The sequence below is a fragment of the Labrus mixtus genome, chromosome 14 (assembly GCF_963584025.1).
Source record: "Labrus mixtus chromosome 14, fLabMix1.1, whole genome shotgun sequence".
NCBI lineage: Eukaryota > Metazoa > Chordata > Actinopteri > Labriformes > Labridae > Labrus > Labrus mixtus.
The window spans coordinates 13,549,335-13,571,702 of NC_083625.1; the positions used below are offsets into that span (position 1 = coordinate 13,549,335).

Consider the following 22,368-nt stretch of genomic DNA (forward strand, 5'->3'; position numbering starts at 1 on the left):
TTTGTGAAAAGGGATCTTTTTTTGTGTTGGCACTCTGGCCTCATAAACACGTTTCCGCCCATGTACGGTTCCAGCCGTTACACATTAAGTAGAGATTAGACAAATACTTCCATCACTTCCAAAAATGTGGTGAGAATACTCGATCAGGGTGAACAGAAGTCTTTTCAGGTATCATCTGTCACAACTTGACAAACTCAGTCACTCCAAATGGAAAGCAACAAGACTTCACTGAAATGTAAAAGTAATGCACAAAGCCATTCACTTCACAGTCTTTGAGGCTGCATTAACTTTTAACACTACATTTAAACACAAAATAAAAACTCTGTCCAGTACAAAACTTTGCAGCAAATGTGTGTCCATATTTCTGATAGGAGCTTCTCTGACATTAATCACATTTTTAAAACACATTTTGATTGAATGTTATTCTTGCAAAGATTATTTATGATGCTTGGGATAAGACATGAAATTGTTTATTTAATTCATAAAATTTGTGTTAAACTATAAAAGTATGATAATTTCAGAAAATGTGTCGTCAAATCAAGGCAAGAAGGTTACATAAACGTTAAGAACCGACACTTCAATAATTCATTGTTTATTTTTATTCTGTAAAATGAAAACGCTGTATTTTTTTACTCCCCGTATTATTAAACAGAACTGAGGTCATTCATCATTCACTAAGACAATTTATTCCTTACACTTCCACAAACCATACATGCAGTCTCTTAGATTTGCTTAATTTTTTATTATGTTTATTCATGTTTTGTTTTGACTGAGGTTTGGTGAGACATTTAAACTTCATGATAGAAAAAACAAAGACTTGAAACAGTTTTTTTTTTTTTTAAACTTTTTAAGCCTTCATTTCAAACCGACGTGACAATAACTCAACATGAATCAATGCTCCCACCTTGTGGCTAATCATTGCTATTACTGATGTTTGTGTTGAAGAGGACGAACACATCTGTTTAACACCTGTAACGTTGTAATTTATTATAAACACAGACAGTCACATACAGTTTCACAAACTCACATTTTACCAGAGGGAAAGCAATGGATGTATTTGATGCTGGATAAAACATTTTCATTGTTTATATAGACAGGATAAATTATATGATACATTTCAATACACTTCAAACAATAATAATACTTTATGAAAAGATGATTATGTTGCCTTTCCACTCCTTCAACGTATAAATTATTATTTTAAAAGTCTCTAAAACATTCTGCAATATTATTAACAATTATTATCAAGAAGACTTTATAAATATTCACAAAAGTAATTTGACCTAAAATAATGCAACAGCTATATAGTGTAATAGTAATAGTGTTTTTACTGAAAATAGATAAACATTTAAAGATCAGACCAGCTGCTGTGAAAGAAAACTTTTTGTGACTTCTGTGGTCTGGAAAAGAAGAAGAGTCCATACACGGCCCCTCTCTTTTTCCCTCTTCTTACTTAAAGTCAATGCGCCACATTTAAGTCTTGGTTGTATTTTTTCTGCTTCATCATTCTTTCAAATACAAAAAAATAATAATAACCTCACTGATCACTGAAACAAAGTTACAGCTGAATCCGGCACATACTGAAAATACAGTTACCATTATATTGAATCTATCATCAACATTCTTCACTCTGGTCAGTAGAACCCCTCTATAAATAGAAGTAGCATTGTTGCACAACGATTATATCATTTCGTCTTTGTCTAGTGTATACACCAGTTAGTTGGAATAAGTGGCATTTAGGTCAAAGTTTCAGACCACAACCAACTGATATTCGCTCTTTTCAGTCTCCCCTCTCAAACGACAGGAGAGCCTTTTACTCTGACAACTAGAAGTTAGCTTCTACAATCAGGCTGAGTAATGTAGGTGACTCCATGGATCCCTTCTTTTTCTGTAGATATAACAAGTGCCTTATCAGGAAATGAAAATCATATTATGACATAGTTTCTGGTGATTATACACAGTATAATATTCCATTTCTAGCAATTACTCTGATTGTCAGTAGATCCCTCACACAGTGGTCCTATATAAAACACTATTACACTTATGGTGGTGATCGATAGTTAAGACATATTCTAATATTATGTAAGTTGTAGAACTTTTATCTTTCATAAAATTACCTTTTGCACTATTCCAAATAGACCAAAAGTAGACACAAAACAAACACAAAACTGGCTTGAGATGAAAAGTAGCAAATATCCATCCATACTGCAGTATTATTAAGCAATGCACTCAAGTCATTATGTTGATAATTCCCTGTTTTGGAGATTTTGTTTTTTTTCTTCATTCTTAGTTCAATCCAGATGGTCTGCCTTTTATGTTTACTGCCCTGATGGTCTTTTAATGCCAGACGTGATCAACTGTTAAACTATTTCTGTGTAAAAGCAGCTTGTGCTGTCCTCCAGCAGTGGTATTTTAGAGCAGGGTTCAAAGTAAACATCTATTTATCAAGACTGACATGAACAGATATACTTCACAGAAATGTTCTCTCTCTGCAGTTTAAGGGACTAAATGTGCATATAGGAAGAACAGATATTAGCTAATACTGTATCCCAGTTATTATTAATGTAAGGTGCTTAACTTGACCATATAAAGCAGAGGAATAGACACATTTAACTGATATACATCAAATTAAAGCCTGAACTACCTGTAAAAACAGCTAGTCTTTGCCCCAGGCGTCACAGCCCTGTTGTACTGGTTTACACCAACCTTTTAATGGGAAACTTTGCCTGGATCAGTTAATGTGCACATAAAGACTTCAGTGAGCATGTCCACAGTTCCTGCTGACATCTCTCTTCACATGCTGTCTGCAGGCCTCGGCAGGAAAAAGACGGCCTTCTGACCCTGGTTGGTGTCAGGTCCTGCTTTGGGTTGGCCGTTCCTCTTCAGCGCGACATACCAGTTGTACTTTTGAGAGCGATATGTGTTGTAGTTGTTTTCCTCATACTTTTCCAGGAAGTAACACTCATCATTCAGTGCTTGCTGAGACAAGAAAACACAATAGGGGTTGAGTCTCTAAATCTTGATAAAATGAATTTAAAGAGGACATATTATACCCCTTTTCCACCTTTTCAAACAGTCCCCTGTGGTCTAAATGAAACATCTGTGCTGTGCTTTGGTCGAAATAAAACATGAATCAAGCACCAGACGAGGTTTGTGACCCTGTATAAACCAGCTCTCTTTGAACGCTCTGTTTTGGTGTGTGTGTCTCTTTAAATGCAATGAGCCCCCCCCCCCCCTGCGTTTTACTGGTAGACATCACTCCTCTGTAATCAGAATAAAAATGGCAGACCTGCACAAAAGTTTTGTTCTAGGCTGGGGGTGGAGTACATGGGTGGAGATATCAGGGTAGGGGAGGGTATTTTTTTTTTTACCAGAATCCCACTGTGACATCACAATTTGAAATCAAAAACACTGTCAAAGTAGATTTTCATAATATGTCCCCTTTAAACACACAAAAGTATTGAGTAAAAATAGTATAACCTTTTGTCTACTGATCTCTGTTACTGTGTTAATGGAATAAAATGCTTAACTATAGAAATAATCTATATTACAAATGTGTAATTAATAAGTGTTTATGTTACTCAGGTGATTGATTGTGACAAAATATTGCTCACTGTGATTTATCTTCTGACTTTAGCGTTGTGAATATCCAGTCTTGTGCAGATTTGGAAATAACCAGACTATTACTAAACTGCAGGGATTATCAAGCTTAATCTCACACGCACGGGTTCTTATTTCACGTTGATACATCTGGCACCACCTCTACCATGATTTGACACTTTTCACCTCATATTAGTTTTACTTCACGGTAGTCATTTTGTTTCAAACCTAAAAGAAAAGAACAAACTCACTGATCCGTAGAGGCGTCCTTTTTTGTTCATAGCGAGGTATCTTCCAGTCAACTCGCCTTTGATGACCACCACTCCTACACTCACAGCCTTCAGGGCCAGGACTTCTGCAACACATGAATATGACAAGGTTGTTGCTTTTTTTTTAATGATTAAGTTAATAATTCATTCATGAATAAATGAACACCATGTTTTTTTTATTCTCCTGTAATACTTTACCAAATGATCAGGGAACATAGGCTTCTTTCTAAATATGTACACAGGGTGTGCACATGTGAAAACATACTGTAATTACTGAGCAGCCATAGTGGAACTAATCTATATTAACAGACTCTGGACAGAATACAGAGCCTGTCAGCACAAGAGGCAATTTTTGGTGACGTAGTGCTGAAGTATTCGTAAGAAGGCCAACGAGTATTGTCCACTGGTGTTTCAGCAGCTCTGTTAACATGCAGGAAAACAGTTTGTGGGGCAAGCAAAAAAAAAAAGAAGCACAACACATCAGCCCCAATTAAATCCTGTGTCCATCACTTATTGTCTGACATAGTTTGAGCTTTAACTAAACATATATCTGCATGCAAGTTCACCTTACAGTCCGCTATTAGACATCATCACTCAGATCCAACTCAGTTCTCTCTTCTCTATTTGCTTGTTGGATTGTAAACAGTATGTGACAAAAGATAAAGTAAGCCTTGACTAGAACTCTGCTGGCTCCAACGGAAATCCAGAAATGTTGGCCATTGGGCTGAGAGGCTGATGAGCGCAGATGTGTTCTTAGATTGTAGCAGAACTATCACCATGGATTATAAATATGCTCTGAAAAGGTTGCTTAAGTAATAATTACCTTGCACTCATATTCTTTCATTTGTCACTTTTTCTAAATCAATTCTAACCAAAGCATCTTAAGTGCACTTCTTCTCATTTATTTATAATCACTGGACAACAAAGAACACTTTAAATCATCAGTTAAGTAAAAACCACCAACCAAAAAAACACCATAGCAAGAGGACTGCTCCATCTTTAGTTTGGTCCTGATTCTGATATACAACAAGCCCACCCCCCAAACGAAGAATACAAATCAATGCCTTCCTCACCGTATGGGTCATTTTCCTGCCTGCCACCACTCACAGTCCCATCAGGTAAAATCCTCAGGTGATATCCTCCGTTCATGCTGTACAGCCTTGTAAGTGTCCGGCTCTCCTGTCTTGACAGATCCAGAGCTGCAGGATTGAATGGCAGGACTGTCACGTCTCCCTCGGACATCCTGCAGAGAGTTTGAGGCTGGGATGATGATGCAGCGTGATGACCCCGTGTCTGAAACGACAGAGCAGATCCAGCGTGTTCACTGTTTATGTCTCCTGGACTGTGACTGAAACAGGACCGAATACAGCAAGGGGAGGACGACTTCATGATAAGATTAGAGGAAATACTCCCTCTATCTCTGTCTCCCTCGCTCTGTGTATCTGTTTCTCTCAGTCAACCTTTTAAGGTACGACTTTTTTCCCCCTGTAGTGATGGAATTGGATTTGGACCAGGGCCAGACCACACGTGTTTTCCTATCTTACATCACGTAGATTTTTTTTTTTTTTTTCTTTGTGATAATAATTTCCAGATGGCAGTGATGCAACTTCACCTTAAACCTGTGCAAGGCCAGATAACATCAGAAACATGTGGGCACAACAAAAGGCATTAACTGCTTCCCCCTGCTGGAAATGTTGCAAGTGCAAGCAAAAGTCTGACAAGTACTTGCAACAGTTTAACAAATTACTTTATAATCCACAAGTGAAACACAAGAGCTATTTTCCTCCCACTGCTGCTGAGGTATAAATGCATCAGCTGGCTTCAACATTTTACTGTCGAGTCAAACAAATTAGTGTCCAAACACTTGAAATCTTTCCACTTGGAATACTGGAACCCAACCAGCCCTCTTTGTCGTCTGACTGCCTGCATCCTGAAATTGTATCGAATAAAAGGAAAACAATAAAGCCAATTTTAAAGCCAAGATTTCTTCTTGAGAGGTTAAAAAATCCCAAAGCAGCAGTGTGCATTTTCAGCAAGAGGTAGAAAGTGACTGCAACAGAGCCAGACCAGGCTCTATCCCACATCTGGAATGTCTTGGAAAAGCATCAGAAACAGATTGAGGAAGAGAGGGAGAAAGAAAGAGTAGTGCAAAACCACAAGAGGAATGTAAGGCCTACCCACTAGCTGAGGTTTTTCCTTAGAAAATGACACAAAAAATTCTGCTGTTACAGAATAGGAGAGGCCTGATAGGTCCACATGGACCTTTGGACAGAGTTGCTGGTGGGAATGACATCAAAGGTGCAATCGTTGACAGAGTCAGAGTGCAGGTGCAGAGTGTGAGAAAGTAACCTGTGTGTGTGTGTGTGTGTGTGTGTGTGTGTGTGTGTGTTTTGGATTGGTGAGTGAGGGAGATAGTTGAAGGTTGAAGAGGAACATGTCTGGGCAAATTCTGAGTTAAATTCTGCTGATAATAACAATGTTGTTTCTCATTGAAAGTCATATGTTTAAAAATAAAAAAAGAAACAGTTAATGGATGCTGAACAGAACCAGCTTTGTAACTTAAACTTACCTTAATTAACAAAACATTACAGGCCCCACACAAATATACAAAGACTCCTGTCATGCCGTGAATCAGTCTCCTACCTTTGAGAAAGTCATGTGACAGCACCCCTGATGAACCAGCATGTCCTTCTTTTTTTTTTTACTGTATTTTTCCTATGAAATGATCTTTTCTATTTTTTCTTCTGTGGGGAATTTTTTGTCCTTGTCTCCACCAGAGAAGTGATCAGCCTTTGGAGTCTTGAGTTGGTATGTCTGTATTTGTAGCCCACCCCCCCCCCCCTACTTACCTCACCACCCTTCTAATAACGTCAGAGGAGTCATTTTAACAGGCTAACGTCAAGACTAAAATTACCACATGAGAAGTGAGCAAGACAGACTGTAAGCATCCAGGCCGTGAGAGCCTGGAAATGAGCAGGGCAGTCTGTTTGAATTCTGACCCAGTCTAACAGTCATGTCCACTAAAAGTAACACAGTATTTCCAAAGATAAGAGCCATCAGACTTTATTTGTTTAACACACAATGTGCCTAGCATAGAACAGAATAGATCAAATCTGTATTGTCCACTAGAGGTGGAGATCTGCCCTAGGCTCTCCAGATAAATAAAACAGCATAAACACATTCAGCCAGTCAGTCACACAGACAAGCAAACAGAGTCATGTAAGATATTTTAATTGCCAGACGGACTCTATATAGCGCCTCCTACAGCTCAAACCGGAAGAAGAGAGGTTGGGAATTATCTGCTGGGATACTCCTCGCTCTCTTCATTGTCATATCAGTAAATAATTGAGACGGAGGTTTTCTCAGTATTTTGCCTGTGGTTGACACAATCTTACAGAGTTAAATCTACAGTTTAGGTGACCATTCCTGACAGGGAGATGGAAACAATAAGAGTTACATTGACTCTGTAATTTATGAAGCACTCAATAATACCAGAATAACAATAAATAAATAAAAACATGAAATGTAATCATGATTCGCAATGTTATGTGGGGCAACATACAGGAGAGAGATACATTTCAAACTGTAACACATAGGACCTCTTCAGTTCCCAGAACTCCTCTTAAATAAGTCTCGTGGCTCAACCCAGGAGAAACAGTGTGAATGAAAACGTTGGTACAAAGCCTACTTCACATGCCTTCAAGGTTCAAAATTGTTGCTGCAGATGGCTGTTCATCATGAGTCTGGTTTTGCCCTTAAAAAGCAGTTATTCAATTCCACTGTAACTTCGCTAAATATTGAGTACTGAATTCATGAAAGCAGGCACAGTCATAGTATGATGTAAGCGATGATGGTGTGCCATTTCTGCTGCAATTCTTCATACATGAAAAGCACAGTTAGTGTTCTATTTTTGAAAAAAGGACGTGGACGTCAGTGAAGAGTCACTCTGCCTCTCAGGTTACAGTTTAGTAACTGGAACCTTCATCATCAGCGTTAAAAAAAGGCAAGGCACACATTTCCTGGACGATTTCTGTTTGTACACAGATTACACTCTAGTTTTAAACGGTTACATCAAGCAATAAATCCAGATAGATTGAACCTGTTTTTGTGGTGACAGAATCATTTTAAATTTTAAAGATGAAAAAAGGATGGTACTGGTTAATAATTCATAATTTTGCAAAAGCATTTTCCAAAGCAGTCTTCTAAATGATGATCCTCTAAGTGAAAGCACTCAGCTGGAATATATTTTCAGTATGTAGTTAGGATTGTTGGCATTTCTAAACTGTGGAAATGCCTTCCAAGAATCTCAGATCTATTTTTGGACTCTTTCAATGTCTGTCTCGCAATTCCACGATAATAAACAGCCGAGACGGGCAGGAGTCTGGGGGAATTTTTCACAGCGGTTACATTGTCTCCATCTTCTTATCATGGAGCATGTTCAGCCCTTCTTCGATCTAAAATTCATCCCCGTGACAGTTACACAACTTCACCTCAGCCTTTTACGCCTTACCATTATTACAGCCTTTTTCTCAAGAAAGGAAAGCAAAAGAAAAAGGTTACTTTTCAGCAAAAAACCCTTACATCATTTCCCCTTTGCACAGCATGGAAAAATATCAGTGTAACACCCCACCACAAGGCGGCCCTATGGGGCTAACTACAAGCCCTCAAATTGACCCAAAATACACATTATACACCTTACCAAAGTCAAAACCAAGGGATTTATTATTAACAGACAAACTAAATCATTAAACAAATTTGAACTCACAACTCTACTCTACAGCACAGCACAGCACAGCACAGCACAGCACAGCACAGCACAGCACAGCACAGCACAGCACAGCACAGCACAGCACAGCACAGCACAGCACAGCACAGCACAGCACAGCACAGCACAGCACAGCACAGCAGTCCCAACTCCCAAAGCCTCTCTCTTTCTGAAGCAAGCACTGTGCCTTTAAGCATTGAGGCCAGGTGCACCTCGTTAGGGGATCATCAGCTTCACCTGGGCAGAGCTGAAGACAACGGATGGGGAGGAGGGACAAACAGCAGAGGGAAACATACAGGTCTGTAATAACCCATCATGCATCAGGTGAAAACTGCAAAGAATGAACTGCACTATACTCAAGGTCGCTAGTTTTCTTTCAGTCCTGTTGTTTTTTTTGTTTTGAGTCTGACTATTTAGAACTCTGCACTAGAACTTTTGTTAATTTAATATACTTTATTATTTCCTGAGAGGAAATTACAACTTTTCACTCTGTTACTGTGAGACATGCTACACGCACACAGAGGCCTGAAATACACACATACAAAGAAAGGGCTGAGACATGTACAGTATTTATGGAAAGATGTCAGGGTGATGGGGCTGTCCTGGACTGAGGAGCTGGGGGTGAGGTGCCTTGATCAAGGGAACATCTGCAGTGCTCAAGAGGTAAACTGGCACCTCTCCAACTACCAGTCCGATTCCATCCTGAGTCCGTAACAGGACTTGAACTAGCGACCCTCTGGTTCCCATACCAAGTACTTACTGAGCTACTCAGCTAGTTATTCTCAATGTCAACTAGTTTCTTCTTAAACAAACAAACCAACAACAAAAATAGGAAACCAGCTCAGGCTTGTTAAAACTCTCAGTGGTATGTGACTGCTTTTACTCATTCATTAAGCAGTTGCTATGATATAAAGAAGCTTAAATGATTTCTGCCTGGTCAAACCAATGAACCGTGGAAACCAATAATAATTTATATTTGATGACAGTTCTATAAAGAAATGAGGCAGGTGAGTCCTCCAAACCATTCAGTCATTTAAGAGCCTCTAAACCATGTTGAACTTAGAAAAGAAATAAACTCATTATATTCATGAATGTTACTCTTTTTCGGGAGTTTGTTACATTTTTCATATTGTCAACAAATGTCATGCACTTAATCCTTCTAATATTATGTACAGTATACAGTTGTACTTTCATTGAGTGGATTTTTTTTTAGAAAGAAGCCAGAGGTCAGGATTATTATTTGAAAGTAAAACCACATTGGATTGGGTGAAAAGCTCCTGAGAAAGGAGGAAACCCTTTTTATATGTAAATATTTACAATAATTCAGTTTATGCAGCATGTTAAAGGGTGAACTGTATTCTGGTTCAAGAACTGATGACATGATGAAACTTTAGGGCTTAACCATTTTAATAAGTCAAGTTTCCCTCCAGTGCTTCAGGCAGTTATTACAGTGTTTTCAGTGATTTTCGTCTTTCTCTGAACGACAAATGCAGCAAATCTTTTTCAGCACATAAACCTGACTATACAAATTGTCAAATCTGAACAAGCATTTCTGCATTTTAAACTTCATGCAAACAGCATTCAGTGACTTCCTGTCAATGGCTATCATTAGAGGCTACACCACACTGTGAGTGATGGAGAGATATAAGCGAGCAGACGCTGTGCCTGTGCTGTGCTTTTACAGAGGAAGTGGCATGCTAAATCGGAGCTGTTTTCACACAAGAACCACAAGAACAAACTGTGCATGTGTCAATGGCATGCATGTTATGTTCCAAATATATATAAATGTGTTATTATTTAGATGGCAAAGAAGCAGTACTGTGACTGCATTATACTGTGAATACAATAAGTTTGTGTTATGCTGTCCAAGCAGATAGGCTGCTCAGGTTATTTGCCTATTATTTGAGTAGTAGGTTTATGGTTAGGGTTGCCACCTTCCAAGCAGAAAAATAAAGGACACCCCACAGCGGGGTGCAACTCAGCAGGGGCCTGAGCACCACTGGCCCAACGGTGTGGGGCACCAGTTGTGGTGTCATCATGAATCATGATTTAAAACGTGGTTTTAATGAAGTAATAAGAGTCATACTTAAAGTTTTAAGTGCTTTATTAACACAGTAATTATGATACAGTAATGCATGCACAATGAAATGCACCTAACAGGACTTCAGCAGATGATTACTACTAGATAGACCTATCTAATTTACAACTTAACTTAAACTTCAAATAAAGTTATTAACTTAACATTAATTCATTAACAGAGTATTATTGAAGTGCTTGTGACACTGCTGTAACATAGAGGGGAGCAGTAAGATGACAGATTTTTAATTAAATAAACGGTACGAATTTAATAGTATTTTTATTCATTTATTCTGTCCTTCTTTCTGTCGTTTTTGTTGTTTTCTCATGAAATCATGAATGATACTATTAATATGGTTTTGAACTATTTTCTTATTCTATTAATTAAGTGTCTACTGTCCATATATTGATGTTGTATTGATGATATCTCGCCCAGGCCATAGTGTGAATACAGATTTGTCTAAAATAAATGTCATCTTTTTGTTTTACGTACCGAAAAATATTCACACTATCCAAACTATACTGGAATAACCTATCTATAAACATGGAAGAAAATATATTAAGTTGGCCTACAATAGTTTCCTTTACATTATATTCATTTTCACTGACACTGTCAAGCCAGGCATTACTTTCAGCTCACGTCTGTATTTCTGCATCCGTTTACGTTTCAATGGTGCACGGTGCAGGTATCAGAGGCAGCTGCAGATATGTTTCCTTCTGACTCCTATGACTTTCTCTCACCCAATCACTAACGAGCTCGGCCAAAAAAAGAACCAAACAAATCAACGGACGCTCCGAGGAGGCGGGAACTAGCCGGCTGAATGATGCTGAGTTCAAGGCATCTTGGAAATACGGGAACAAACCGCGTCCCGTACTGATTCAAAACGGGACGCAATATCGAAGTGTAAAATACGGGACGATTCCGTATTTTACGGGACGGGTGGCAACCCTATTTATGGTCTATCTTTTTCTGGTTTGTCTTTCAGTTTAAAATTTAGAGGTACAATTTGTTAGGCTATATGACTTCGCTGTTGCATCACAACTTCAAATAGCTTTTTTTCCCATTGAAATATGAACCATTATGTTTTTTAGAATGAGAAGAGTCACATAAAATTGGCGGTTAAATCAATTTTTTTTGCAACGTAGTGTAGTGTCAGCAGAGGGCACCAGAGAGTGATAAAGGCTTTAATCCAAGGCAGATTCCCATCCACAGAAATTCCCCGCTCTGCGTGAAATGACATCACCGGCTCCTCCCACGAGCCAGGATCTCTCTCTGCCCGCTGTATTCAAAGATTGTCTATGATGGGTAAGATGTAATGATAAAACAATTATTTGGTCCTTCGTGTTTGGGATGAATTCCCTCCACTTCCGAACTGCCACTGACTGGGGAACCTCGTAAAATGAAATTTAGAAAATTTCAACATATTTATTCGATGCTTAAAGTGTTTGATCAACATATGTCCATCTTACTCGCTTAAAAAAAACCTCTACCTCATATATATTAACCATTTGTTACATAACTATATATTTATTATCATGTTCATGTCAGCATTTTTATTTTTTGCACTACTCACCACTGCACTGCTGTCTTATTTAGCCTTGTACATATTAATTTATGTGTTATTTTTGCTTATATTATGTTTATGTTTAACTTTGTACATTGAGAGCACAGTTACTGAAGACAAATTCCGTGTGTGTGTGTGCGTGCGTGTGTGCGTGCGTGTGTGTGTGTGTGTAAGCATACATGGCCAATAAAGCTGATTCTGATTACTCAATAGCCCCCCCTTCATATCTGATTTTTTTTTTTACTTCCACAGGCCATCTAAACTATTTGTTTTGGGGAGAAAAAGAGTCAAGAATTGCACATTATGCTACAACTGTATTCGTTTTGGCTACAAGGCTACTTTATTATTATTATTATTATTATTATTATTATTATTATTATTATTATTTTAGAAGGAAGTCATCTTCGCCTTTTTTTAAGTAGGCTACTGTGCATGTGCTTATCTTAAACTTTATTTGTATGATTATCTCAATGCACCAGACATGTACATTATGCTGTGCTAAAAATGAATAATTATGCGTGTTTCACTCTTGCTAGCATGGACAAGGACTACTACTATACAGTAGTGGGTTATGTTACATGACTTAATACAGTTATTGGTAGCCAACATATCGTCAATATAGGCTAATATGATTATGATTATTATTGTTGTTGTTGTTGTTGTTGTTGTTGTTGTTGTTGTATATTATTGTATCTATTCATTAACTGGCCATAACAGGTGAATTGGAATAAAAAGTTAATATTTCCCCCTGGAATCAGGTAGCCAGAAGTAGCCTAATATTAATACAAACTTTTAAGTATGAGTACTTTAAAATGGTAAATTAACTTCAGAACTTGCATCAAAGCATTGCACGCCAAGGAGAAGCAGAACTTAAGACTAAACTATTAAAAGCTGCTGATTTTTTTTCAACATCAGAGTGACCCATCTGCTTTATTTTTCTATCTCTGATTTGGAGTAACTCCCTACAAACCCTCCCCGGACGGTTAGCTCTCCATCCCGGCCTTCTCATTGGCCGAGTGAGACGTCAATCAGGGGATTATCCGTGTCGGGGTAGGTTGATTACAGTGAGGAGCAGCGTTGAGCTGAGCGGGGCCGTGGAGTAAAAAGCAGTGCATTTAAAACCGCTCAGGGGAGACACCGCATTTACGAGGCTAGTTTTGTTTTTGGCTGCCTCCCTCTCTTTCTCCCTCCTCCACCTCATCCTCCTCGCCCTGGGTGACTGTCCGGTCCACAATGACCCTGACGAGAGGAATGCAGCACCGGTTTACCTGAGCAAGTGGACACTTGTTTCCTCTTTTACAATTATTCTGCTGTGACTTTTTTTTTTTTTTTTATCTCATTGAATTGGGTGGTGTGTCGGACTGCTGCCATTCAACTTATGTGTGTACCGTATAGCCTACTGTAAAACCCAGGTTATGTAGGTAGGCATCTCTCTCGGATACACCTCCACCCTTGTTTACATGTTGTAATTGGATTGTCCATCATTTCCAGAAGCAGCAGCAGTAGCTCGGGGTTTCCTCCCTCCTCCTCCTCCTCCTCCTCCTATTCTTGTTCCTCCTTCTTCTTGTTCGGAGCTCTTTTGCCGGGCGGCCCAGGTTGTTGTGGTTTAGCAGAAGACGAAGATGGGACTACCTGCTCTGGAGTTCAGTGACTGTTACCTGGACAGTCCACAGTTCAGGGAGAGACTCAAGTCCCACGAGCTGGAGCTGGACAAGACCAACAAGTTCATCAAGGAGCTGATAAAAGACGGCAAGGCGCTCATCCAGGCTCTGAAATGTAAGTCAATGACTGTCCTTAAGGCTACTTAACGAGGGTCATTTCATTGGCATTGATCCATAAGCAGTTTTGTTGCACGGAGGAGCATTGACAAAATTGAGATGCATACGTGTGTGTGACAAAGACAGATCTGAATTTCTCTCAGAGTTTTATCCCACCAACACTGGACTAACGAGTTTGTGTGTGTTTTTACTGATAAGGCACATTAGACAAGGCGGGTGAATTTGAGTGCTCAGTGCACAGTGTCCTGTCCTCTGAAAGCTGTCAGCACATTTGTTCCCATCAGCTTACATTACAAGACATTAAGAGGCAGAGAGGTGTGTGTGAAATATGTCTCTCAAACTCACAATCATGAGTGCGTGGGTACGTGTGTGATGCTGTTTAGTGTTGATAAGGTGTCCCTGTCCATCCTAAAGAACGGGAGCAGGTTATAGTCAAGTGAAATAAGACCAGATGTGGTTATGTTTTGGTAACTTAGGAATCCTATGAGGCTGTGTTTTCTCTAGGATTCTCTGTTTAGAGACATACGGACTCATGCCGGACTTCACTGTATTGCAAGTTGTCCAACATTTTGTGTGACTTCATGATCAGAGTAAGCGTTATTGGCTCCGTTTGTGTATTCATAGAAGGGGTTTTGACTCCAGTTTCTTGTGGAAATGCTCACAGTTTCAAGAACAGTGTTTATGAAGAGACAAACATAAACTTATGTGCAACCATTGAGGTGAAAAAATATGCACACGATATACATTTCATGGCAGGGTTAGCTTCTTTCTAACCATATTTTCCACACTATTGTCATAGAAAATATACATTTAAAGAAAAAATAATAATCTGAAACCCTCCTTTCAAATCACTATTTGAACCACAACTGAACCTGAACGGTTACTTTAAAGTAGAGATGCAATGCCGAAACCAATGTTTTGTCTTTTTTTTCCCAAATGAGCTATGAGATTTTGATGTACTGGTATTGTTGCAAGCAGTTCCTCCTATTGAAATGTCACATGAACCTGTCTCACAAACTGCATGTCGCTGATCTTTCTCAGAGACGGTTAAAGACTCAAACACTGCCGACCTTTTTCTTTAACCTTTGATCATGAAAACAGGTGACTTCTTCTGCCCAATAAAAAACAAAACAACCCTCTTCTCTGAATCAGCAGTTGGATTTAATAGCTTGCCAGCATGAAATTGATGCGGCACCATAGATACACATGCACCGGTGCTTCACTTCTTTAGACAAAACTGTAGTGAAATGATCCTTACTGAAGAGATTTACTCATAGATGTCTTGTATCACAAAAAACTGTCTGGCAATTATAGTCACTCTCAGCCTAAATGGAAGTCTTTGAAGTGCTTTAAAAAAAAAAAATTGTATTGATCATCATGATTTAATAAGAGGCCAAACTCCTGAGGAAGTTTATGCAATATTATCAAAAACTCTCCTGGTTGACTTTCTAGCATAGTATAAGCAGTTACTACTTATAAGCATTACAAACTTGTGAATAATATAAGCTGCCATGCAAACAGCCCAGAGCAGACCAGCCCTCTGTTTAACCAGAGCTTTCCAGGCCGGTGTTATCATCTGTACCTTTAAAAACAAACATGCTCAGTGGTCTGTCACCACAAAGCTTTGTCAGCTGATGTGCAGCTATAAAGACAATTCTGCTTTTGTCCATTGGTGAGGTCTAGAAATCAAACAGCATGGCCCTGATTCACCGAGGCTGAGGTCAGAGTCAGTTGCTTGTTAGGTTTCATTGTAACTCTTTGTGGCCAAAGAGCAAGTCAGCGAATCGTTCGAGTTAATCTTCTTTTTTTTTTTTTTTAAACCTGTACTACACTGTGTTGTTTGTGTTTGCTGGCCTGACACACACAAGATGAATCAGTTCTAAAATGTATTTTCTAACAGCACTCTGAAGTTCCCTGTGCAGCTGTTCATCTTTCCTGCTGGATCTTTGTTCGCACCTTGACCTCCTCTGCTCCCCCTGGTGCGTTTAGAGGATGTGTGAGTGTCCCGGGAAGGCCCTTAAATATCAGTTTAGTTACCAATTGCTGCCGGAGGAGAAGGCCTGAAGTCTGCTGACCTCTTTCACTTATGTTTTAGTTGTAGTCCTCACATATGTTTACACAAACATTCAGTCCAACATGTGACATGATATTCATTTCCATCCATGTCTTCTATAATGATAAACATTAGACAGTAAACAAAAACATGTGACAATTGTTATAGCTATTAAAAAGTACTTTAAGTTGTGATAAATGGATCACCCTCACGATGTCTTTGATCGTAACACGTTGTTGCAGTGTTGCATGTCAATGAGCAGGAAAGGCTTCATAAATACTGGATCAATCGTTTGATTTTTCAAAACAATCGTAAAATCCATTAATGTTGCTAACGTAATCCAGATATAGAGAGGTGCATGTTTCTTTAGTCTTTTCTTATTGATATGGATGTGGTAAACATGACGATATAAATGAACTTCAGTGCATTTCACTATACACCAAGTACAGACTACAGCCTCAAATATAACCAATCTAAAAGATTTAGGAAACGTCAACACTACTGTATATCTTACCCTGATGAAGGTAGGGTTTTTTGCAGGACTCTAGCATTACACTGTTGAAGATTAAAACACGAACCAATGTATAGTCAACTGAGTGAACTACTGTATGATCACATTCTCCAGCTCCGGGCTGTGGAGCACATTTCTGTGGAGGATTCATTTTGGGTGCATTGTGAAGCCAGCAGCTGGAAGTTTTTATCTGTGAATAATTAATGTGTCCAAGTGTGGAGAGCATTTTGTCAACCGAAAAAAATTGCACCTGGATCTGTAAAAAAAAAACGGTCTAATAATCAGACATGATGTTAACATTAGATATTACAATAGAGCCTATATGTAACACCTTTAATCACAACATAAACAGCATTCTTTGGTATAAATGGAAAAATATACATTCCATTGATGTAATAACAGCTGATTTGACAGGATTCATGTGTCTCTTGAGATATTGAAGCGACTGTAAAGCAGTTGTTGCCGCTGCTGTCTGTCTCAAAGAAGGTACAGGAAGTTTGTTTACACATATAACACTAGCTGAGTTGAACTGTTAACGCATAACACAGCGCATGCGACTGCTAAGATCTCCATGCATGTCATTAAATGGCTGCGTTACGTTTTGTGTTTGTCAGTATGTTGCTCTCCGCTCTTTTGTTGATAACGTGATTCCTTGGAACTACACATAGCATTGATATTAAGGCAGATGTTCTCATAAAAGCGTCGTATAGCAGACTCTGTTGCTTTTTTTTTTTTATGCCACGTGTTACCTCAGGAGACCCCGGGCGACCCCCTCCTGTCTGACAGGGATAGTCTCCCGCTGTGAGGAGCATATAAACAGCTAGGTCAGGAGAATATCTGGAGCAGTCCTCCTGAAATTATCTAGATATTTTCAGGAGTCCTTTATGAGACCGGCTTATGTGACACCACATTTTTTTTGGCTGGATGACAGTTAAAATAATAAACTTTAATTAAATTTTTTTGTTCCGAGCTTCAGACACTATTATTATCTTTTTTTTTCTTTTTCTTTTTGCGTGAGAATCACATGCTCGATTGTGTCTTTGATCATTAGTGTAATATTTCATAAAGATGAATTTTTCACCACCACTTTAAATGTACAACAGCTCTGTCGTCATTGTGGGCTCCTAATTGGTTTATGTCACAATTAACACTTGTAGACACACACAGATCTATGTTGAACACAAACTAACACACACATAAAGTCTGTTTCAATATAGACTTTGAAAACCACAACTTTTCCCTTCAATGAGTACTTTTGAGACATAAACGAACTAAGACGGAAGATGCATCTGAACGGTCACAGATGTGTGTGAGTGTAAATGTGTGTGAGCCAGATGTCATTTCAGGGCAGTTGTAGCTTGTCATTACGGGGCCTGTAGAAATGTTTGGTTCTCCACTCCACCTCTAACATGACACTGCTCAATCAGCCAAACAAACCCTAATTACCAGCTGGGCAGTCGCTGGTGCTGTGATGGAAACAAGACACTGTGTTTAGTCATTTTATGTGACACCGACACATGATGTTGACTCAAGGTATTTTCTTTTAAGTTGCAGTCACTTGGCTCAGTTGAGTACTTCATGCATGAGGAGTCTGTGGAATGTACATTGAGTAGTGGTTGACACAAGTTTTGTTTACAACACATCATCATCACTATGTTTTGGTTGCAGAAATGAAATGATGCAGGTATTCTTCAAAAACACACAGCTTATTAATCATGAATATAACTGAGTTGCTGAATGGGTTCTTACAGTTTTTTTTTTTGACATGATAGGAGAGGATACAGGGAGTGGCCAGGGGTGGTGTGTGCCCCCCTTCAAATCTGCTGCCCACCCCTAAGTCCTAACATTTGAGTTGCATTTTGCCTTGTCAGAGGCTGGACACATTTTAAAATCAACTATTTAGGCTTGCTTGAAACTAGGGATGTTACTAGGCGAATCATTTCCTAGTTGGTTTAACGGAAATCTAAAGTCAGACTAAATAACTAGTATATAGGTAAGCAAACACTCAGAAAACTGTCAAAATGGAGCAAAATTCATAACAAAATTGTCAACGGGTCGGGCAGCCTAGCTTGCCAAACGTTAGTGCTTGCACCGCCGGCCTTTGGTCCTCCTTGTGGGTTCACATCCACATCCCGGGGCTAAATGTGGTTTTGCACTGCTCAGGTCGAGATGGCAGTTTAACCTGACGCAGCCTACAAACTTTTTTTTATCACAATTAAATTATAATACCCCCTTATCGCGATGCTACTGTGGGATGCTATCTGTTTACTGTGCTTATTTACGTCTGGTTGTTTTAACCTGTGACTTTGGACATTTATACTTCTTTTGAGTCCTTAAAGAATTAAGCTTACAACATACATATGCCACTCTGTGATATTAGCAATCGTCGTGTTGTGTTAGCAGTTACCAGTCAAAAAATCACGATCCTCCTCTGAACCAAATGTCATGAAGATCAGTGGAACTCGTTACTCTTTATTTTTATTTTTTTAAAGCTGTATTAAATCACTGCTATAACCTGTAACTATAAATGACCAATGCTTGTTGCTGGCGTGGAGTCCCAGAGCTCAGCTGTTGTGAACTTGTTCTTAACAATGAGGTCATTGTCCTCTGCTCTGACAGTACTGCTTCCTGGAATGTTTGAGTCTGAAAGAGTCATCTTACCATTAGGACATGTAACAATCACATCATCTCACCCACACACACACACACACACACACACACACACACACACACACACACACACACATTTAAGTCATTCTGTCATGTTGATTATTTTTCCTAACTATTAAATGGAACATTAGAGAACTGAGCTCAGGGTGCAGCTGGAGACTTAGAGAGTGTGTTAGTTTTAGCTGTGTGTATGTACGATTCTATGCACACATGTTCACAAATGCAGTATGTTGACATTGATGTTTTCCATATATCCATTATTATTTGACTGAGTGAGCTATACTTGCATGGTTTATACGCTCGACAAGCTGCAGTCTGAGACATGTTCAGTATGTTACCTGTATGATTGCTAACTTCAACAAACTGATGACTTGATGCTAACTGATTGAGGATAAAGGAGTAAGGCTGACAGATGCACAGAACAGTGGTTAAGTGAGATAGAAAAGGGAAACATTAAATAGAGAAAGTAACACGTGTATGATGTATGGCCCAAAGAAACCACCCAGTCCCTTTGAAACATACTGAATCAAAGCAGCACTTAGGGGAAAACAAACAAACAAACCCTAAAGGGGACATATTGTGAAAAATCCACTTTGACAGTGTTTTTTGAACATATATTTGGGTAACCTGAGTGTCTACCGACCCACAAAATGTGAAATAAACCCATCCAGTCCTTTGTTTGTGGTTTGCATAAGTCTTACAACACAGAGAAAAATGCTCCGTTTCAAATTCGCTCAACTTGTGACATCACAAGAAAAAAAAAAAACCCTCCCCTCCCCTGTTATCTCCACCTACGGACTCCACCCCCAGTCTAGAGCAAAACTTTTGCGCATGGTCCACCATTTTTTTTTTCATCTCGCTAGCAAAGGAGTGATGTCTACCTGGAAAGGCGGGGGGGGGGGCTCATTGCATTTAAAGAGACACACACACCAAAAGGGAGCGTTCTGAGAGAGCTGGTTTATACAGGGTCACAAACCTCCTCTGGTGCTTGATTCATGTTTTATTTCAACCAAAGCACAGCACAGATGTTTCAGTGAGACCCCAGGGGACTGTTTGAAAAGGTGGAGAAGGGGTATAATATGTCCTCTTTAAAGTAGATGAGATGACCCTGACGTCTGACACTGTCTTCATTTATTAAAAGCTGGAGGTTTTGAAAGGAAGGAGAGGGCTTTGGTTGAATTTGGATTTAAAAAAAAGGCAGACGGAACCATAACATTTTCAGCAGCTATTTCAGCTCTATCTTATATAGTCCATTTTTAGCTGAAAAAAAACAATGGAGCTGTAATTCATCTGGGGGTAAAGTTGGTGAAACTTTTAAACAAAAACTGAAACTACTCCCTGAAAAGCCACTGCATGATAGTGATCCTGGAAGACTGGTTGTCCTGAAGAACACTCACATTTGTCAGACATGTGTGTGAACTGTTAGTGCTTAAAAAACAGCCCTCTTACCCTCAGCACTGTCTTGATAATAGCTCTTTTATCATGGGCTTACTGTGACTTCACGTTGAACCTTTAACCGCCCTGAGCAGCCTCACAAACAAGCAGCTGAGGTTGAAGACATGTGTGTAAATGTCCCAGAAAAGAAGAAAAGTGGGAATTCCCAGGTGCGGACAACGTACTGCTGTAATCTAAAGTCTCTCTCAATCGTTTTCTCTCTTAACCTTCTGTCTTTGTTTTTTTCTGTCGCCACCCACTGTGCTGTTTGTGAGGAAAAAGAAGGGTTAATAGCAGTCATTCAGGGGCTCAACTGTCAACTGTGCTGATAGATGAGGGTCACACACACACCCCACCGTAACTAATTGTCAATAATGGTAGATGGAGGGAGCGGCCAGTCTTTTTTAAAAGGTCCAGAGTGGAGGCAGAGTACACACCAAGAGGCAAAAGAAAGGAAAAATAAAAGGGAAAGAGGAGGTGGGGGTGTAGTTGTCTTTAAAAGCCGACATGGTCTTATTTTGAGAAGCCCTGATAGAGAAGATGGAGCAGAGCAATCTAGTTTGTGGAGAGAGGGAGAGGGAGAGGATAGAGGAGGTAAGAAGCAAGAATTGGGGAGAGAAAAGCGAGATGGGGTGTCACTGTAAGAAAGCATTCCTCTGCATAGAAGAGAAGAAGAGTGTATGCGCGTGTGTGTTTTTAATGCGTGCAGCATTTTGTCTGCAGTTACTCAAATTATGTCTTTTCTCAGAAACTGTACAACATGCACCTTTACCGTTGTAGTACGTTTCCGCTTTTTACAGTTGCGGACATTTGTTCAGTGAACATGTACTTGATGTATGGGTTTGTGTGTGTGTGTGTGTGTGTGTGTGTGTGTGTGTGTGTGTGTGTGTTTTGCGTCTGTGCAGGAAAGCACAGTGGGGGTTGGGGGTCTTCCTCTGGCTGTGACGTAGAGTGGAGGAGAAGGAAATTAGGGCACGACTCAGCCGAGCACTGGTGCTTTTGTTGCCTCGCTTTTGTCAAGGCAGACTGTCTGACACACACAGACACACACACACACACTCATACGCTCACATACACTCACACACACCAAACCGGCATGCAGCCATCGACTTTTAACGTCGTAAAAATTGGAAGTTTGAGCTGACAGACAGAACAATGAAACACATTTTCCGGGCGTTACTGAATGTTTGCTGGTAAAAGCTGCAACTAACCTTCATTTTCATAATGAATTACAGTGACAAGTGTTATTTGAAATAATGTAGGAAATCTAACAACAAAAAGAGCTCACGGTGATTTGTTGAGTTTTCTTCAATTCCTGCACCAACAGCTCAAAGATAATATAATATAAAAAAACATTGACTGTGATCAAAAATGTGCCTGTTCCTGGCTATTAAAAAAGTGACAGTAGATGTTAAGCATTTATTACTCGATGGTTAACAGGCATTTTTTGTGGACACCTTACCAGCATGGACATCAAACTATACAAGAAGAATCTGATCTTCCACTGGTTGATATGTCAGAAACAGTGATAAATGTCAATTTGTATTTGTTCATTAATGTTACATTTTTTTTTGTGAGCACACATGAACCAGAAATTCACAGAGCGAACAGATATCTGCAGAAAAAGCACGTGTCTACACCAATCAT

At 39.3% G+C, this 22,368-nt stretch overlaps 2 protein-coding genes across 4 annotated transcripts in view; one reads left to right on the forward strand and one right to left on the reverse strand.

Annotated features, from left to right (window-relative positions):
* Positions 1 to 590: 590 nt before the first annotated feature.
* LOC132988056 (putative fibroblast growth factor 1) lies at positions 591 to 6,658 on the reverse strand. 3 transcript variants are annotated; one of them, XM_061055166.1, is made up of 4 exons: positions 6,047 to 6,078; positions 4,943 to 5,162; positions 3,852 to 3,955; positions 592 to 2,979 (listed from the first exon to the last, which is right to left on the reverse strand). In XM_061055166.1, the coding sequence occupies exons 2-4, from the start codon at positions 5,109 to 5,111 to the stop codon at positions 2,794 to 2,796; spliced, it is 459 nt and encodes a 152-aa protein (XP_060911149.1). In that variant the 5' UTR covers positions 5,112 to 5,162; positions 6,047 to 6,078; the 3' UTR covers positions 592 to 2,793. The 3 variants fall into 3 exon arrangements, with proteins under 3 accessions (XP_060911146.1, XP_060911149.1, XP_060911148.1); XM_061055165.1 differs by lacking the exon at positions 6,047 to 6,078 and adding an exon at positions 6,513 to 6,658 and having other exon boundaries at positions 593 to 2,979; XM_061055163.1 differs by lacking the exon at positions 6,047 to 6,078 and having other exon boundaries at positions 591 to 2,979; positions 4,943 to 5,958.
* A 6,667-nt stretch (positions 6,659 to 13,325) lies between these two features.
* The window catches only part of LOC132988064 (rho GTPase-activating protein 26-like), an 82,496-nt gene continuing 73,453 nt past the window's right edge, over positions 13,326 to 22,368 (forward strand). The window contains exon 1 of the mRNA XM_061055179.1: positions 13,326 to 14,051. Within this exon, the coding sequence (XP_060911162.1) occupies positions 13,898 to 14,051 (154 nt within the window). The 5' untranslated portion in view covers positions 13,326 to 13,897. The remainder of the gene's footprint in view (positions 14,052 to 22,368) is intronic.